Consider the following 18,599-nt stretch of genomic DNA (forward strand, 5'->3'; position numbering starts at 1 on the left):
CAATAATAAAATATTTAGAATACTTTTGCCTTTTATTATAAAGTCTATTTAATAACGAAAATTTTTTGACTTTTCTTAATAATAAATTATACTATATTTAAATTAAATTTTAGAAGGTTTTTCCAATTTAAATGGTTCTAGTTAAGTGCTGGAAAGTATCAAAAAAATGTGTTTTTAGTAGCTTTATATGATTTATTGTGTTTTTTTGAACTATTTTTAAGAAAAAAAAATATTTTCTGTTATCTAATTAATTCTGAATACAAAATGAATTATAATTAATGAGTTAAAAGTATTTTATTTCTTTTTCCTAATTCTATTAGATTTGAAAACCTTCTACTGAATAAAATCGAAAATTAAACACAATTTCGGTCAATAATTATAAAATATAATAAAATTTTAAAAATTAAAAGTTCACTTGAAGAAAAGAATAAAATAAAACATTTAATCTAGTAAATAGATCTAAGCTAATGACATATTGCAAAAACTGTGGCTTATAAAAAAATCACATTGAATAATAATGTAACTCTTAGAAATTTTCTCTATTTCCGTAGTAACAGTAGAATTAGCCCTTAAAACAAGAATATTTGGTTAATTAATCAAACTAATAAAGGTATAAAATTTTAGCTATTTTATTTTATCAGACTGAGGTCAAATGATTGAAACAAAATACTATTTTACTATTAAAATTTCAAAAATTAAAGAATAACTTCTCATATTATTTTTCATTCATAGCTTGATAGGTTAAACTGATAATGCTTTCACAAACTAATAAAGTAATCTTAAATTGCCTGATCAAGCCAATAGATCATCAATTGAAGACATCTATCTCAAGGAATTATTAAAAAAGTATAATAACAAGGAAGATCCTAATTAATCTCTGGAAAATAGCTCGAATTAGAGTAAAAAGGACAGTTTAAGGGATAAATATCTTAAAGATGCTTGAAATTATGGTAGTTTAATTATTTTAATGATGAAATTAGTATATTTGTAATAAAATTTTTTATTGTTTAATAGAATTAGAGTATTAAGTTAAAAAGAAATTTTATTTTTTTAGTTTATCTACTCTTAATAATTTTATATTACTAAATTATTTCTAAAATATTTTTTAAAATTAATCAAAAACATTTTGCGCATATTTAAATAATCCATATTAGGTATTTCATTCATTGATTTCTTTTATTATTCAAAAAAAAAAAATTATGAAGTAAATTTTAGCTTAGATTGCTTTTTTCTTTAATAATTTAGTAGTTATTTTAAAGTACTCAAAAACTTGCAAATTTCTCAATTTAGAATATATGAAATAGCAATTAAGGAATGACAAAAAATAAAATTATAAAATAGGTATAATATTTTTTTTTAATATTAACTAAATATCCAATTACTTATTTTTAAAAATATATTTAAGATTTAAATTGCTTCAAATTTATTTATTTAAAAATATAAAGAATTTATTTATTTTAAATCATTTTATTTCTCTTTTATTTTTACTTCACAAATCTAGAGCCTTATTTAGCTTTTATCTTTTAAAATCAATTTATAAAAGTAATAATTGAGTTGACTAGACAGGATAATTTCGTAATAATTGCAATAAATATTTTTGTATTAAATTTAAAAAAAAATATTTATTTGAATTAGTTTTTTCTAAAATAGCAAATCAAGACTGATTGATATAAATAATTTTATTGAAAGAAAATGAATTTATTTCAATTTAGATTTTTACTTTGTGTTTTAAAATAATATTTTGAATTCGTAATCTACTAAAGATATCTTTTATATTTTAATTAATTTAATAACCAATAAATATATTTATGAGCCATTAAAAGAGAATAGCTATAATAACAGGTAGTAATAGAGGGCTTGGAAAAGCAATAGTACAATATTTAGCTCAAAGCGAATTCAGTTAATTTTACCATGTAATCATGACAGGCAGAAATGTTGATTAAGTTTCACTTGCTTAAGAGGAAATACTGTAGAACATTTAGAAATAAAAGCAAAAATGCTAAATAGAAGTTTAAAGATTAGATGTGGCTGATAGTAAGAGCATTAAGTAATTCAGTAATTGGTTTTAAAACAATTTTGATAGGTATGACGTTCTTTTTAACAATGCTGGAGTAGTAAACAAGTAGTTGGATGATTATAACTTACAAAAGAAACCTGACTAAGAAAATGCTAGATGGACAATGTAAACCAATTTTTTTGGTACTATTGAGCTAACAAAGTGTCTTCTTCCTAACCTCTCTCAGGATGGAAAGATACTAATGATGAGTAGCAATCTTGGAATTCTTTAATACTAAGGCGAGAAAGGAAAACAATTCCTTAGCAACCATAATCTAAATGAATAAGATTTAATCTAAGCAGCATAGAATTACATAAATAATGCTAACTAAAATGATACAACAATGTTTTGTAATTCTTCATATCATACATCTAAGGCTCTTCTTAATTCGTATTGTAGAATTGTTGGACCTAAAATCCTTGAACCTAACCAATCAATGTACGCTATTAGTCCTGGCTGGGTGAAAACAGATGTAAAGAATTTAATATATTTTTAAGCAATAATTCTAATAATTTAAATAGATGGGCGGAGAATTTGCAGAAGAAACCATTGAGTAATCTGGTCCTTTTTTAGCGGATTTAATAACAAAATTACCATATGGAAGAAATAAATTATCATTTAAATTTATTGAAAAGATGAAAGAAATAGATTACTGATTAGTAGAAACATTATTTATTTAATAGATTAATTAAATTATAATTTAAATGAATAGTGAAAAAAACTATTATTAATTATTTTTAATAGTTTTATTAATATCAAATTATAATATAATTAATATATTTATTTATTTATTTTCTTTCGTTCTTAAAGTAAAGTTAATATAAGATACAACTTTTACCAAAATTGAGACAATTCATAAAAATAATTTTATTTTTTAATTAATATTTTAATATTTACTTACAAAAGTTATGCTTAATCTTTATTTTTTTATATGTAACCAATAAATATCATAGGACTATTTTAAAATTAAAATTAACAAAACAGAATTTTTTAAAATTGACAAAAATTATAAAAATATTTCTATAAAAAATGTTAGCTTGAAATAGATTCAATAATAATATCAAATAGTCTTTTATAAAATTTTCTTTTATAAAAAAATTGAGAGCTTGCATATGTAAAAATATTTAGTTATTGATAAATAATAATCATATATTATAAGTAAGAAAATACAATTATATCAAAAAAATTGAATTATTTTACTTCTTTATTAATATTACAATACTATTATATAAAAATGATAGTAAGGCTTTAATATTTGTTAATATTTATTTAAATTTGGCTATTATTATTTTTTGTATGTGATTTACAGAGATGTCAAAATTTAAAAAATAGCTATAAAGATTTTATTGGATGAACCAATAAACAAATAAACAAAATATATTTATTAGAATTTGATCTATTTCAACACAAAAAAGTTAGAATTTGGAATAATTAATTTCAAGTTATTTTTGAAATTTACAAAATAGAAATATTTTAAGTTTATATAAAATGGAAAGATAGCAAGATGTAGATTCTCTAAAATTACCTTTGCTTCATCCTTTATTGGATGAATAAGATGTATAAGATGAAGCAGGCTATTAATAACTACAAATGCAATAAAATGAGGAATAATTATTTCGCATTTTAAATAATATTTAAGATAATCAAAATAGAATTTAAAAACTTGGTATCTACTAGCAATAGAATGATAATTAAGAAAGAAATTTTGATGAATCTTACTATTAAGATTAAAAAGATTTTGCTTAAAAGAGGTTATTCATCAGAGATAGCTTAGATTTGTATGAAAAGTAATAAACTAAAACTATCACACTTGAAGCCAATTTATAAGAATAAGCAATAGAAATAAACAAAAGCTAAATCGAACTTATATTCAGTTTGGTCGAGTTTGGATACCGTTTAGAAGAGGCTGTCATAATTACTGATAGCAGTAAAGCTGCTGCTTTATAGGATGTGTTTGAATTTTTAGATCAAAATCCTGATATTAAACTGCATGCCTTCTAAGAAGATAATCATTTTAAACCATTCTAATCGTTTGGAGTTTCATAAAAGATTGAACTATGCAAAGAATGCAACTAATTATAAAATGAACATTAATATATTCTCACCTCTTAAGTCAATGAAAATGATAAATAAATTGATAGCTTTTCTACTTATTTTCGTCTTTCTGATGAAAATAAAATTTTAGAATCAACATAACAAATTAACTTTATACGAGAAAATAGCTAAGGGATTACATAATTTATAAATGTTGATATAGAAGATTATTAAAATGCAAGAAGACTTAGAAAACTTTAACCTAAAACAGATAAACAATGTTAAATATGCTATGAAGATATGGAATTAAAGGATATAATTTATTTTGAAGGGCAGTATCATGATATTTGTTAATCATGCTTTTAAATATTTTTAAAAGAAAGTATTAAAGAAGGAAAAGTTTTAAATCTTTCTTGCCCTCACTGTAGCGAAAAATTAACATACAAGTTTATATAAAAAATTCTTGATAGGTCTACTTTTACAAAATATAGATAATTTCTACTTGATTAACTACTATAGCTAGACCCATTAATGAGGTGGTGTCCAAATGTTAAGTGTGGTTAATCAATCAAATTAAATAAAGGATACAAAAGAAAAGAGTAATGCACTTAGTGTCAATCTCTTATATGCACTGAATGCAATCGAGAATATCATAAAGGTTCATGCAATTCAGTTTTTCGAAAAGAAATCAAAAAATGGGAAGATAGCTCTGATGTCTAAAGGTGCGAAATTTGCAAAACAGTTGTTGCTAAAATATCTGGATGCAATCACATGACATGGTAAATCAATCTATCAATATTTAAAAAATTAAATTTAAAAAATAAAACGTTAAATCTATTTTTAGTTTTAATCAAATCCATAGCTTTTTTAATAGAGACAGAGAAATAATAATTCATTTATAAAATAAAAATATTTATGAGATTTTATGAAAATTTAATTGCTGTTTTTTAAACCAATAAATTAAATTAAAGAAAAAAACAACTAAAAATGAAAAGAATTTAACATTTTTTTATAAAAATTAAAAAGTAAAGTTTGTGGATATGAATGGTGTTGGCTTTGTGGTAATCGATATGATAGAATTCATTTTTTCTCTTTGAACCCTTTTGGATGTGCTTCTCTACAATTTAGATCCTTGGTAGGATGGAAGCTAGCACTTTATAAACTATTGATACTACTGTTATGTATTCTAATTTTTCCTTTTTTAATGATCTTAACTGTCCCTATTTACTTTGTTAATCTTTGTCACAGATAATTATACTACTAAAAAACATGTGTTAAAATTATAATTTACCCATTAATTTTCATTGCAGGTTTAATTGTCTAACCTATAGCAGATGCATTATTTTTTATTTGTCTAATACCAGGTTTAATTATCTATTTTTATCAAAGAAGAAAGGAAAAGAAATAATAAATAGACAAATCTAAATAAAAGTTAATGAAAAATTAGATTATCAAAAATTTAGGAATTTAAATTGAGGATTTAGCTTGAAAATGCAATTAATTCTCTCTTAATCACAAATGAATTACTTATCAGCTCTGTCTGTATTATAATTAAGTAAATTTTAATATATTTAATATGTAAAGAATAAGTTTAATAAATTTTATGTAAAGCTATTAATAGATGTTTGTTTGTATTATATCAAAAAAAATCAATTAATATCAAAATATTAATTTTTTACTTTAACTTACTTCTTGCTAGTCCAGAAAGAATTTGTATCTTTTATCAAAACTAAAATATTTTATTTTATACTATAAAAATTAGAAATATTTATCTTTAAAAATACATCAATTATTAATCAATTTAAATTATTTTGTATTACTTAATTGTTTTTTAAATATCTGGCTGACTGGCAAATTTTTTACTTTTTTAAATATATGAAATTCATTTAAATTTAAGTTATAAATATTTATTTATATGTGAATCTTTGCTGAAATTCATATAAGGAATACATTAAAAAAATATATATATAATCTAACTAGTATTTAAATAAATAAATTATTACTAGATAGATCTTTAACATTAAAGTGCTTTTTATTTTAAGTAGGAGAGAATATATATTTAGCTGCTGTTCTTAGCTGTACAAACAGTATACAAATAAAAAATTTGCAAGCAAGCATAGGAAAGGGATATATTTTTATAAATGAAAGCATCATAATTTTCAACTTTAAAACGAGCTAATTCAGCAAAAATTAACATTTTAGAGCCATTAAGATAAGATGAAAAAAATATAGCAAATTAGATGCAAGTTTAGTAGAATAACTTTATGAAAACAGGTTTTAGTTATAAATAATAATAATAAAGAACTTCTACTTCATAATCATAAAGGACTAAATTATTACCTCGCCATAATAGCGCAGTGACAGTCCTTTCTAAGAATTTACCTCCTGTATTAAATTTTAAGAATATAGTTAATATCAATAATGCTGAACCAATTTAAGTAGTACCTACAGAAATAATCTTTAAAGAAATTAAGCAAAATTAGACATATGAGACCTTTGTCATAATATAGAGTTTAAGCAAGCAATTAAATAGAATTAAAATTATTTAGCCAACTACAGTGCGCTTTAGAGTGGACTATGACTAGTAGGGTAAAATCGCTGCAGGTCTCTCTATGAAACTGCTAGTTACATTCGAAACTAATATACTTGATGATTATCATGATAAATTTATCGTATAATATTAAAATGAAGGGTAATTAAAAAGCATAGAAGTACCATTGCACGCCTTACGTCCACAAGCATAAATTTTGTTTGAGCCATTTATAAATTATGGATTTATTAAAATATTTGAAAATAATGTAAAAACGATTATGTTCAAAAATGAAGGTAAAATGGCAGGAAAAGTACGTTTAAAATATGACAGTATGCCAGAAATAAGTTGCGATCCTTCAAATTTTACTATTTAGCCTGGATAGGAATTACCTGTTAAAGTAAATTTAAAGTAATAATTTTATAAAGCATTTAGATTTGTTTTTGGGAATACGTAAATAGAAAAAATATAACTGGCCTAGAAATAGAAACATAACTTTATTAATATTTTAAATATAAAATTATTTAGTTATGCAATTTAGGCAATTTTTAATATTATTTTGTATTTTAAAGCTCGAAAGAAAGTGGCATCTTTAGAGGAAAGATAGAAGTTATTAATGAAGGATAGAGTTTATTAAAATATATTGATGTAAATGCAACACCAGTTGAATTCAATAAATTCTTAATTGATGATTAAGGAAACTCAACCTCTACTTTTGATTTTGAAGAAACTTATTTTGGAGAAAAGAAGGTCATAAAAGGTTTTCTAGTGAATAACACTCCTCATGAATAAAAGTTTAAAGTTAATATGAGGATCGGATTTCACTCTAACTCAGTAAATTTACTTTATGAACTGAATTTTTAGTTAATTAAATTATTTTAAGGATGAAAAAGTTACATTACAAACTCCTATTGAAGTTGGTATGGAATAAACAGAATAAATAATGAAGTGTATGCCAGAAAGAGGAATTGTCAAAGCCTATTCTTAGGTAATTAAATAATAAATAAATAAATAAATAAATAATTTGTTTTCATAAATTTTCTTAATTATATAGATTCCGATTCAATTTATATGTCACAGCAAAGTTAAATATGAACATCAGATCATTACAAAGAATTATGCTCTTTCTGATTAAGAACTTGTTAAAAGAAAAGAATCTGAAGAAGATTACACATATTCTGCTATTTTTGAGTTTGATGGGCCAGATAAAAAAGAAGATATTCTTCCAATTACATTAATAGGACGTGGTCTTTGTCCTAAAATTAAAATTAATAAAGCTCTTTTAAATTTTGGAGAGTGTTAGGCTCATGACCATAGAGAAGCAATGTTTTTAGTTGAAAATAAGCATAATTTGATGCCAGTGGATATTAAAATACCTAGAATTCCTTGCTTTTCAGTTGATCCTATAGGAGCTACAATCAGCCCTGGGGTGAAGTCTTCTTTTATTGCTACATTTTAACCAAGCACAGTTGGAAAATATAAAACTAATATTTATGTTACATTGATTAATGATCAATACAAAATTCCTATTTAGGTGATTGGTGAGTCCAATAATTTCTTAGACTCTAAATTGTAAATATAAATTCACAAAAAAAATAATTATTTAATAATAACATTTTTATAAAAGCCCCAAAACAAGAGGTCCTGAGAGTCTGCCTCAAGATTTTAAATTATAATCTAATTTTATTGATGATCAAAATCCCACTAAAACCCTCATAGGAGCAACATCAAAAAATAAAGGCATGAATGAGTCTAGTAGTATAATTACAATGCCTAAAGGAATAGATGAAATGGAGATTAATTTTGACAAGTTAGAAGAGATAAAGACAATAAAAGAAAATAAATAAAAATATGTTGAGATGCTTAGGGATAATCGCTAATCGAGAGTTCTTAAAGAAAAAGAAAAAATAGTAAAGCTTAGATTAGATTAGATGGAGGCAAAACTTAAAGAAAAAGGATTGACCCTCTTTCAAGACTAAAATGATGATGATAATGAAGAAAAAGGTTATTTATTTATTTATTTATTTATTTATTTATTTATTTATTTATTCATTTTATAATATTATATGGAAGTCTTAATACTAACTAAATTATTTAATAGATCCTAGAAAAACAGTACCTTTAGATGTTGAGTTTGAGTTAGGAATGATGGAGACTAAAGTTTTTCCTCCTAACGAAATGCTTTCTACTCAAAAAGATCCTTTATTTGTTTCTAAACCAATAGGTAAATATGAACCTATGAGAGATGAATAAGCTCGATTCTTCAACCCCGATCCTAATATTCCTATGAGAAAGTAAACCAAAATTGTATTATTAAACAATAATTTTCAAAAATATAATAAAAAATTAGACCATTTCCTGAGGTTGCAAAAACTCACAAAGAGATAAGAGATGTCAGAATGGAATTAACTGGTGAGATGCTTCAAAAAATTAGCATTGGTCCTAAGATAATTGATTTTGGTCCAGTCTATGTTGAAAGCAAAGTGGTAAAAAGATTTTGTGTAAAAAATGACCTAAGATCTTCAATTAAAGTCCAGCTTACTGCTACTGCACCTGAGCTAGCTGGAACATACTAAAAACCTTAAATTATACCTTCAAGCGATACTGCACGTTTCGATGTGGAGCTTTACAGCACTAATTTAAATGATAATTATACTTAGACAATAAAATATACTATAAATGATCGTCACTAATTTGAATTCTAAGTGAAAGCCAAAATTGAAAAGGTCAAACTCGAATTAAGTAAGACTTAAATAAAGTTTTAGTTTGCTGATGATAGCACAAATATGGAAACTTTCGAAACTTTGCAAATTAAAAATAATGGTAATGCTGAAGGGCACTACAAATGGGATACTAGTAGTAAGGTATTTATCGTACATCCCCCTTCTGGTGTCGTCCCACCAAATGGTGGAGTAGTTGATACGGTAATTACCTACAGACCTTCACCATTAAGCACTCTTAAAGAAAATTAACAAGGTATTCTTAATTATTTATTTGAATTAACTAAAATGAGATTTTATATTGCATTAAGGTGGTATGAGATAAGAGTCTGATAAGCTGGTCATACACGTTACAAATGGTATAGAATAGAGTGTTAAGTGCGAAGGTTTTGTTAATGAAGCTAAATGCATTATAAGATAGCAATCAATAGAACTTGGTTAACTTATAGTGAGCAAAGAAGAAACTAGAGTTTTCCAAATTAAAAACACTTCAAGAATACCTGCAGTTTTTAGGGTTTTAACAGAAAAGTTACCTGAAAATTGTATTGTAACTCCTGTAATTGGGAAAATATAACCTGATGGGCAAATCGAATGCTCAGTTAAATATAGCTGCAGAGAAGAGAGAGATATAAAAACCGAAATTTAAGTACTTATAAGGGGAGGAAAGATATTAAAATTACCTTTTAGTGTTCAGACTGTTATTCCGAATGTTTTAATTAAAGAAGATGTATTTAACTTTGGCTAACTGACTAAAGGTAATCTAAAATTATTTTAGTATTAATGAAAATTCTATTAAAATCTAAATTTAGTTTTGAAATAGCTAATTATACTTTTATTTGATTAAGAAAAATAAATGTTCATTTAATATCAAAAATAGATAACGCTGGTCATTTAGAAATGAGTTTAGTAAATAAGTCAGAAATCCCAGCTGAATTGATTTTAGATATGAGAACTGAAGAAGAAAATCCTGATTGCCCAGATGGAATAGGCTGTTTACAAATAACCCCGCTAGATGAAGGTAAATTGAAAAACGAAAAATAAAAAACAAAAATTTAATTTAATATAAATATTAGGAGATGAAAGTATCCTTAAAAGTGTTCACTAGGATTTTATTGATGAAGAAGATGAAGAAAAGAGAAATGAAAACAGCGATATGGATTTAGATCCAGACGAATAAAGCATATAATCAGATGAAAGCTTACTTTAAGCATCACCTAATAAAAAATACAATATAACAATAAAGCCTAATTAAACACTTAGATTTTAGCTAACATTTACACCAAATGATGCAAAACCTTACAACTTTGAATTACCAATAACTCTAGCTAGATTTGGAGCTCTCCCTGGCTTGATTAGAAATATTATTTGTAGAGGTATTAAATCTCAATTTCTAGTTTAACCTTAAAATATAGAGTTTCCTAGAAAGATAATTACTACTTCAGATAAAGATTATCCAGAAAATTTTGAAGTTACATTTTCTAATCCAGAAAGAAAAGCTGTAACATGGAGGATAGACGATTCTCCTTTTGATAAAGTGAAAAAGCTATTCTCTATTCATCCAACATACGTAAGATTTAGTTAGATTTTGTTAGACTTGAAAAAATAATTTATTTAAATATTAAAGGGAAGGATAGAGCCAGGATAGAACTAAATTATCAAAGCTTCTTTTGATCCAAAAGAACCAGGAGAATATGAAGAAGTAATTTGTCTATATTTGGATGGTGATGATGGTCCATCAACTACTCCTGTTCATAAAATTTAAGTAAAAGGTGTTGCTGCTTTTCCTAAACTCATGTTTGATAGAAGAGAAGTGCTTCTTCCTGTTGTTCCTCTTGGAATAGAATCTAAATGCATCTTCAGAATAATAAACGATGGATATGAAAATCTTAAAATAAAACATTAAGTACTCGAAGAATTAGGAAATATCAAAGTAGATTGCAGATTCCCTGAAGGAAAGAATCTAAATGTTAGCAAAAATAAAGTAAAAAATTAATTTTTAAATGTTTTTTAACTAAAATATTTATTCAATAGCTTAAAGTAGAGGTTTATTTTTCATCTAAAAAACCAATATCTTTTACTACTCATATTGAATTTAAGGATGATAAGAATAAGGGGTATATTATACCAGTTAGTGGTACTACTGATAATAGTTTACTAACTATCTTTCCTTATATGCAGCGCTGCAAAGGCGAATATAAAACAGAAATAGATGCAAATAAAAATACTATTATGTTGTTAGAAGAAGATGCTCAAGATGACTAGTCTGATATTACAACAAATAACAATATTTCTAACATAAAGAAAAAATATTCAGCTTCAGTTGCTTCTGCTAAAACCCATTCTTCGAGAGCATCTATTAGAAGTACAAGGAGTGCCTTAGGCTACAGTCCAGTTCCTAAAGAAATGCTTGAGCACTCTAAAGATCAAATAAAAAATTGGCTGAATTTTACTGTGTTATAAAATAATATATAAAACTTTCCAGACAGCATTGTTGAAGAAAGTGGTGAATAGTTGTACGAACTTTTACAATTTTTAGTGGGGTCAAAGAGTCCTCTAATGGAAACAAAAGCAGTATTTGAAGGAGCTTTAAACAGAACAGAGAGATCTCTATTGCTTTACTAGCAATATGATTCTTTAATTAGATTGTTGAAATAGGATGGAGCTTTGCTGAATCATGTACGCCCTTAATTTTTACTAGGCTACAATGAATATCATGCTTACATAAAAACACTCTCAAAAGATGATGTTCAAACCATCCATCCAAATGGATTGAAAATATCTTCACATAGATACACTTACTTTTAATCAGATGCTTGGATAACTCTATTTTATCAGATCATTAAAATTTATTATTTATCTCGTATTTCAATTAAAAATTTAAAAACTATTCCAAATATACATCCTGATAAAGCTGTGATACCCGATTGCTATTTGAACGGAAGTAATATTTATAGCTAGTTTGAGGGAGTTCTTTTACGCTGGCTAGAGCTCAACCACGAAATAATAAATCCACACTAACCACTTCGTATTACATCATTTGATAAGGAGCTAGCAAGCGGTCATTTAATTGCAAATTTGATAAAAAATTATGTTGGAAATGAAGCCACAGCATTTGTAAATTTTAATATTTTTTTATAATACTTTTTTTTAAAAATTTAAAAATAAAATTTAGTTATCTCAAATGAAACCTGTAACAAACACTGACGATGAAAATTTCTATAATTGTGATAAAGTTCATCATGCTCTTTAGGATATAAATTTATAAACCCCTTTCAATGCTGTTGATCTTTCAAAAGCTTCATAGAGGGAGACTGTTTTGTTCTTAATTTAATTGTTCAATTCTCTGCCAAATTACATTCCAAAAGGTCAACCGATTATTTTTTCCTGTGTTTTAGGAGAGGAAGTTACAAAAACCATAGAATTAACAAACCCTTCAAATAAAACTATACATTATTGGGTGAAAAGAACAGGTTGCACTGATTTTTAGATTGAGACAAACGAAGCCGATACAATAAAGTTAGATCCAAAATCTATTTACAAGTTTAAAGTTAAATTTGTTTCTAGAGTATCATAACCAGTATATGGAAGAATAAGATTTACAAATAGAAGGGAGTCAAATGTTGCAGCTGCTGCTTTAGTTTTTGACTTCAAGTCAAATATAACTGGCAGAGTTTCATCCAAAGTAATTGATATTGATTGCCCACTTTATCAAAAGAAAGAGTTTACAGTTAAGGTAGAGAATAAATTCTTAACTCATAGCCATGGCGAGTTCAGTGTAAATATTGTTCATGAGTTTGAGACTAAGGAAAAAAAAGATACAGAACCAAATGTAAAATCTAAAGACAAGAATGCAAAATAAAATTAAAAGAAAACTCAAAAACCTGATGAATTAGTTCCTCTCGAAACGCTTAATGCAGTTCCTTGCTTTTTCTTAAAACAGGCAGATACAATGGTTATTAAAAAAAATAATTTTTCTCACTTGAATCTTGTTTTTATACCAATGCTATATGAAACTTAAAAGTGCTATATAATATTTTCTGATCCTACAGTAGGAGAGTTTCAATATGAAATAATAGGAGCTGTGACTTTGCCTGAAGAAGTTATATAGATTCCAGAAACTCCTATATAGCCTCCTATTTACGTAGAAGAGTAGAGAAATTGGCCTATAAAAATCCCTTTTAAAAATGAAGCCATGAGAGAAGCAAGGAAAAATGTTGAGTATTATATGAGTTTGAAAAAGAAAAAAGATTTTGATCCAAAGAAATACACACTCCCGAATATATCACCTGATATAATCAATTTTTATGTTGATATCGAATAGCCTCACCAAAATATTGTAACTACTTCAAAAACTATTTTGTTAGAGAATCCAATTCGTGCAAGTAAAAGAAAGTAAGAAGCATCTAAGTTAGACCAGTCATTTGATAGTAAAAGAATGGATGGGCTTTCTATGATAAGCAGTATAGCTCCAACAAACGCTTAAAAATCCTAATTAGTGAACGAAACACTGTGTAAATACTTCTTTCTTTTAATTTCATTCAATTTATAGTTTTAAATATATTTTTAATTAAATAAAATAGAGGAAGTTGAAGGAGTTGAAAAAAATAGCATGTACCTAAATTTCAATTTCAAAGTTCCTATCAAGGAATACACAGCTAATATAACTTTAAGGAATCCTGAAAAATATGATATAAGAAGATATAAATTAGTTGTGACCAGTCTTCCAAAACCAGTAAAAGCCGCCTTAGAGTTCACAGCAGCTGCTAAAGAAACTGTAGTGTAGGAGATTCCTATTGTCAATACAACAGAAAAAGATTGGATGATTAAAATAAATTTAATACCAAATGAAGAAATGAATGGCCGATGCTTTTTTGTAGGAAGTAAAATCAAATTTGATTGATTGTAAATTATGTGTCTTATTTGTTTTAATTTTATTAACAGATAAAGCAGCTTTAACTGCAGGAGAGCAAACAGGAAAAAGTTAGATGAGTAGTAACTCAAATCAAAACGTACAACAAATACAAAGCATAAGAGATATACTAGTTAAGAAAAAAGGAACAGTCAATATCCCAGTTCAATTTACTCCATTATGGGTTTGCTAAGCTGAAGCTAAATTAATCATGACAAATCCTGTTACGAACGATGTATTTGAATATGAGTTAAAAGGCATTGGAGAAGAGCCACTAGCTATTGATCATTTAGTAATAAATTGTCAAGCTAGACAAACTACAAAATAAGAGCTGGTCATAAAAAATCCAAATGCAGATAGATCAGTAACTTATGAAGTAGAAACGGATTTAGTAGGAGCATCAGGCCCTTCATAACTAACAATAGGTCCTAACAAGAAAGCAGTTTATCAGCTCCTGATAACACCTTTATTAAGTGGGTAGTACACAGGAAGCATCACTTTTACAGATACATCCACAGGGGAATACACTTGGTGGACTGCTCTTCTCAATACGGAAAGTCCCCCTTGTTAGAAAAAAATAGACATGATTACTACATTAAGAAAAGCAATTGCATTCGATATAGAAATTACTAACCCATCAAATGAAACTGCAAATTTCGAAGTATTCATTGAAGGAGATGGTTTAGTGGGTATCCCTTATATGTAGATTCCTCCTAAATCTAGCCAAATGTATGAATTATTCTTCTTACCTCTTAAGGTAGGCAAGTAATAAGGTAAATAATATTTTTTTGTATTTTTACTTTACTTATTTTACTTTTTTATCCAACTAGGTTCTATTGCATTCGTAAGTGATCATTTAGGAGAAATATGGTATGAACTTAATTTGGTGGCAGAAGATTCTTAAATTATTAGACTTCCTATGCTCAAAGCTGAGCTCGGCAAAGTTGAATAGCATGAAATAAGACTTGACAATCCTTCGAATGAAGATGTCAAAGTGTATACATATGTTAGTAACCCATCAAACTTCGATGTTCTACCCGAGCAAATTGTAATTCCAGCAAATGATGAAATATCTGTATATGTTCGCTATATGCCCTCAGTTCTTGATTCAACTCAAACTAGCGAAATAAAATTCTAAACAGAAACAATAGGACGCTGGGATTACTTAGCATTTGGAATGGGTATTCCACCTACATAGTTTGAGCCAAAAATCGTTACCATAGGCTTGAATAAAGATTTTTCATCTGTTATTCTTTTTAAAAATCCTTTTAAGGATTAGATATAAGTTAATATATTGCTTGAGTCTGAAGACGATTCAGTAAAAGACGTATTACAACTACTTACAAAGAAGTCGGGAAAAGAAGATAATATTTATGTTCCTGGTCTTGGAGTCATTTAAATACCTTTTAGCTTTACTCCAAGAGAAATCAGGTGTTATGAATGCAAAATTATAGTTTCTATGAATGATAAAATTTAATGGAAATATCCAATCTAGGCAATTACAGGTTATAAATCACTTTCACTTATATATTTAAATATCCTCTTAATTAATTAATTAAATAATTTTATTTTTAATTTCATTTAGAGTCTTATTCGACAGGAATCTTGGCTACATTCAAGACTAAATGTAGAGTATTTTATGAAAATGAATTTAAGATTTAGTTACCAGGAATAACAGAAGTATTTGGTGAAAAAGATACATTCGAGTTTGAAATTAAAAATGTAAAAAAATTAATCCATAAAGTTGAATTTAATTAATATATTTATTAATCAAAAGCTACCTCCTAAATTGGAAAGTGTTATAACAAAATCCTTTTAGGTAAGGATGACTAAAAATACATTATCGAACAAAAATGATTATTTGACATTTGTAGGAAGATTCCACCCAATGAAACCATTTAAAACAAATATTGATTTTCTTATTCACAGAAAAATGGGAGGACTATGGAAGTAAATTTTTCTTTTGAGATTTTAACTAATCCAAATTTTATTATCTTAAATTCTAAGGTTCAAGATTACTCTGGAATCATCCCCTCCAAACGAAGATGACATTATAGTTTTAAGTGCACCTTTAGATACAGTAGATACTGTAAGCTTTAGGCTAACAAATAGGTTTAAGACATTTGCCACTTTTAGTGCTAAATTTACTCCTGAATCTGATCCAGAATTTGCTGTTACTCCTTCTACTGGTATTTTAGAACCTTATGGCAGAGATGGTACTCTTTTTACAATATCATTTTCTCCAGTTGAGTATGGTAAGGCTAAATCAGGAAAACTCGTTATTGAAACAGATGAAATGTTTTGGTAATAATTTTAAAATACAATAAATGTAATAAACAATCTAATTTATTTAAAATAATAGGAGTTACTAAATTAAAGGTGTCTTACCAAAATATGAGCCACCAGTTATTGCAACTTCAAAAATTAATAACAGACTTGGTATAGATGTGACTACAAACTGGAAACATCAAAAGAAAAATTATTTAGCTGACAACATTAAAAAAACAAAAGAAAATAAAATTTCAATGGCAAATAAAGACTCATAGATAGCTTTAATGAGCAAGACATTTGGAAACACTACTTTTATGAAGAAATCAATTCTTAGCCCTAACGAAAGATAAAGTATATTAGATGGTAAATCAATAGTCAGTAATAAAAATTCTAGAAACCCTAATCTCTCTATAATATCTAACAGATTTTTCAAAAATTGATTTCATCAATAATATTTTTAAGTTTTACTAAATAAAAGAAGCTAATAAAAAAATAAATAATAAATTAAATAATTTAAAACTGTTTATATTCATATATTTTTAATGATGCATTATCAATTTTGTCACTGAAACTATTAAAATATCTAAACTAATTTTTATTGTTGAAATATTTTTTTATACTCAAAAATAAATTTGTTGAAAAATTGAAAAAGAAAAATAAACTTTTCATATAGGAAGCTAAATTTTTTTTTTTTGAATGAGATATTTGAATTTTAAAAATATCTTTTCAAAATAAAATGAAAAAGTAAAATAAATTTTTTTTAAATGAATTGAAATATTGAATTAAATAGAACTATCTCATGTTCATCATCAATTAAACCATCAAATTTTAATTTTTATAATAGTATTTTTGTCTGAATGCAAATTTTATATTAAAGAGTTCTTAATTTATTTAGCGATTCTTTAAAATAAGAAATTATTTTACTTAATTTAATTCAAACTAAATTATAGATATATAATACGTTTTTCGTTTCTTAAGCTATTTTATGAATTTTATAGTTGCATCCTTTTTTTTTGAATCATTATTGAAAGAAGTAAATGGAATCATTAATAAACAAGATGATCATTTTAAATGACAAAATCAAAATACTGGGATTTTTTTAGATTTTTGAATATTTTTCTTGTTAAAATTTTTGAAATAAATTTTGGTAAATAAAAATTATTTATTTTCAATACCTTAGATTAGTTATTTTTTTTAATTAAGATAAAGGCTCTTTTCAAATAAACGATTAATAAGATTTTTATTATTTGCTATTTATTTTTGAAGAATATCAAACAAATAAATAATAATAATTATTAATTAATTAACAGATTTGATTAAATAAAATACAAAAAAGAAAACCATGAAGAGTATTATTTTTGTTTTCGCTTTAATTGCTTTATCTGCTGTTTAAGTCTCAGCAGCTTATAGTTGTCACGAAAAATGCATATAAAAGTATTGTTATTCATTTACCCCATACAATGAAGCCAAAAGTACTAAATGTGTTTAAGATGCTGTTAATACAATGGAACTAGTTAAGAAGACTTGTTAAAAATAACAATATTCTATGGCATGCGTTAAATAGAGAATCTCAACAGACAGAGATTTCCTTGAATTCTACGGTTGTATGCAAGACTGCTACCCTAATGGAATTATTTAGGTTGATGAATCTCCTATTGCTGGAAAAATCCATGACTTGACAAAATCTAGAAAAAGAGGTTAAGATACTACTACTCCTCCTACTGTTCCTCCTACAGTTCCTCCTACCTAACCAGATTCCACTCCTAAACCTAAAGATACCAAAAAAACTGGTAGTCAAATTCTTAACTGCTTCATCGGATTAGTTTCTGTTTTCTTAGGTGTTCTTATCTTTTGATGAGTGAATAATATATTAAATACTAAAAAAAACATATTTTATAAACTAGTTTATGTCTATATGTGATTTTTAGATTTTATTAAAAAATTCTATTAAATAAATTCTTAAGTGATTACATACATAAATATAAATACTTAAAATTAAAACAATTTATCATTTTTTAAAGTAATATAAGCCAAGTAATTTTTAAATCAGTAAAAAAGGATTTTTATTTTGTAAATTTT

General features: G+C 25.8%; 5 protein-coding genes across 5 annotated transcripts; all 5 read left to right on the plus strand. All coding sequences in view use genetic code 6, as the record gives it.

The window, feature by feature from the left end:
• Positions 1-467: 467 nt before the first annotated feature.
• TTHERM_000497279 (oxidoreductase, short chain dehydrogenase/reductase family protein) lies at positions 468-943 on the plus strand (the record flags this gene model as incomplete). The annotated part of the gene is made up of 2 exons (XM_012801047.1): positions 468-610; positions 733-943. The coding sequence occupies 2 exons, from the start codon at positions 468-470 to the stop codon at positions 941-943; spliced, it is 354 nt and encodes a 117-aa protein (XP_012656501.1).
• Positions 944-1,808: 865 nt separating this feature from the next.
• TTHERM_00497280 (oxidoreductase, short chain dehydrogenase/reductase family protein) lies at positions 1,809-2,712 on the plus strand (the record flags this gene model as incomplete). Its single annotated transcript, XM_001027917.3, has 2 exons — positions 1,809-2,528; positions 2,578-2,712. 2 exons carry the CDS (start codon positions 1,809-1,811, stop codon positions 2,710-2,712), a joined length of 855 nt encoding a protein of 284 aa, XP_001027917.2.
• An 832-nt stretch (positions 2,713-3,544) lies between these two features.
• TTHERM_00497290 (Ibr domain protein) lies at positions 3,545-5,579 on the plus strand (the record flags this gene model as incomplete). The annotated part of the gene is made up of 2 exons (XM_001027918.4): positions 3,545-4,869; positions 5,117-5,579. 2 exons carry the CDS (start codon positions 3,545-3,547, stop codon positions 5,577-5,579), a joined length of 1,788 nt encoding a protein of 595 aa, XP_001027918.4.
• Positions 5,580-6,231: 652 nt separating this feature from the next.
• TTHERM_00497300 (flagellar associated protein) lies at positions 6,232-16,960 on the plus strand (the record flags this gene model as incomplete). Its single annotated transcript, XM_001027919.2, has 20 exons — positions 6,232-7,031; positions 7,193-7,454; positions 7,504-7,608; positions 7,675-8,192; positions 8,248-8,624; positions 8,722-8,914; positions 8,971-9,596; positions 9,652-10,095; positions 10,218-10,358; positions 10,414-10,907; positions 10,965-11,321; positions 11,372-12,454; positions 12,513-13,851; positions 13,921-14,220; positions 14,282-15,022; positions 15,080-15,754; positions 15,835-15,971; positions 16,027-16,199; positions 16,257-16,553; positions 16,612-16,960. 20 exons carry the CDS (start codon positions 6,232-6,234, stop codon positions 16,958-16,960), a joined length of 9,411 nt encoding a protein of 3,136 aa, XP_001027919.2.
• Positions 16,961-17,862: 902 nt separating this feature from the next.
• On the plus strand, positions 17,863-18,375 carry TTHERM_00497310 (transmembrane protein, putative; the record flags this gene model as incomplete). The annotated part of the gene is made up of 1 exon (XM_001027920.3): positions 17,863-18,375. The coding sequence occupies one exon, from the start codon at positions 17,863-17,865 to the stop codon at positions 18,373-18,375; it is 513 nt and encodes a 170-aa protein (XP_001027920.3).
• Positions 18,376-18,599: the final 224 nt, after the last annotated feature.

This window comes from Tetrahymena thermophila, assembly GCF_000189635.1.
Source record: "Tetrahymena thermophila SB210 genomic scaffold scf_8253815, whole genome shotgun sequence".
NCBI lineage: Eukaryota > Ciliophora > Oligohymenophorea > Hymenostomatida > Tetrahymenidae > Tetrahymena > Tetrahymena thermophila.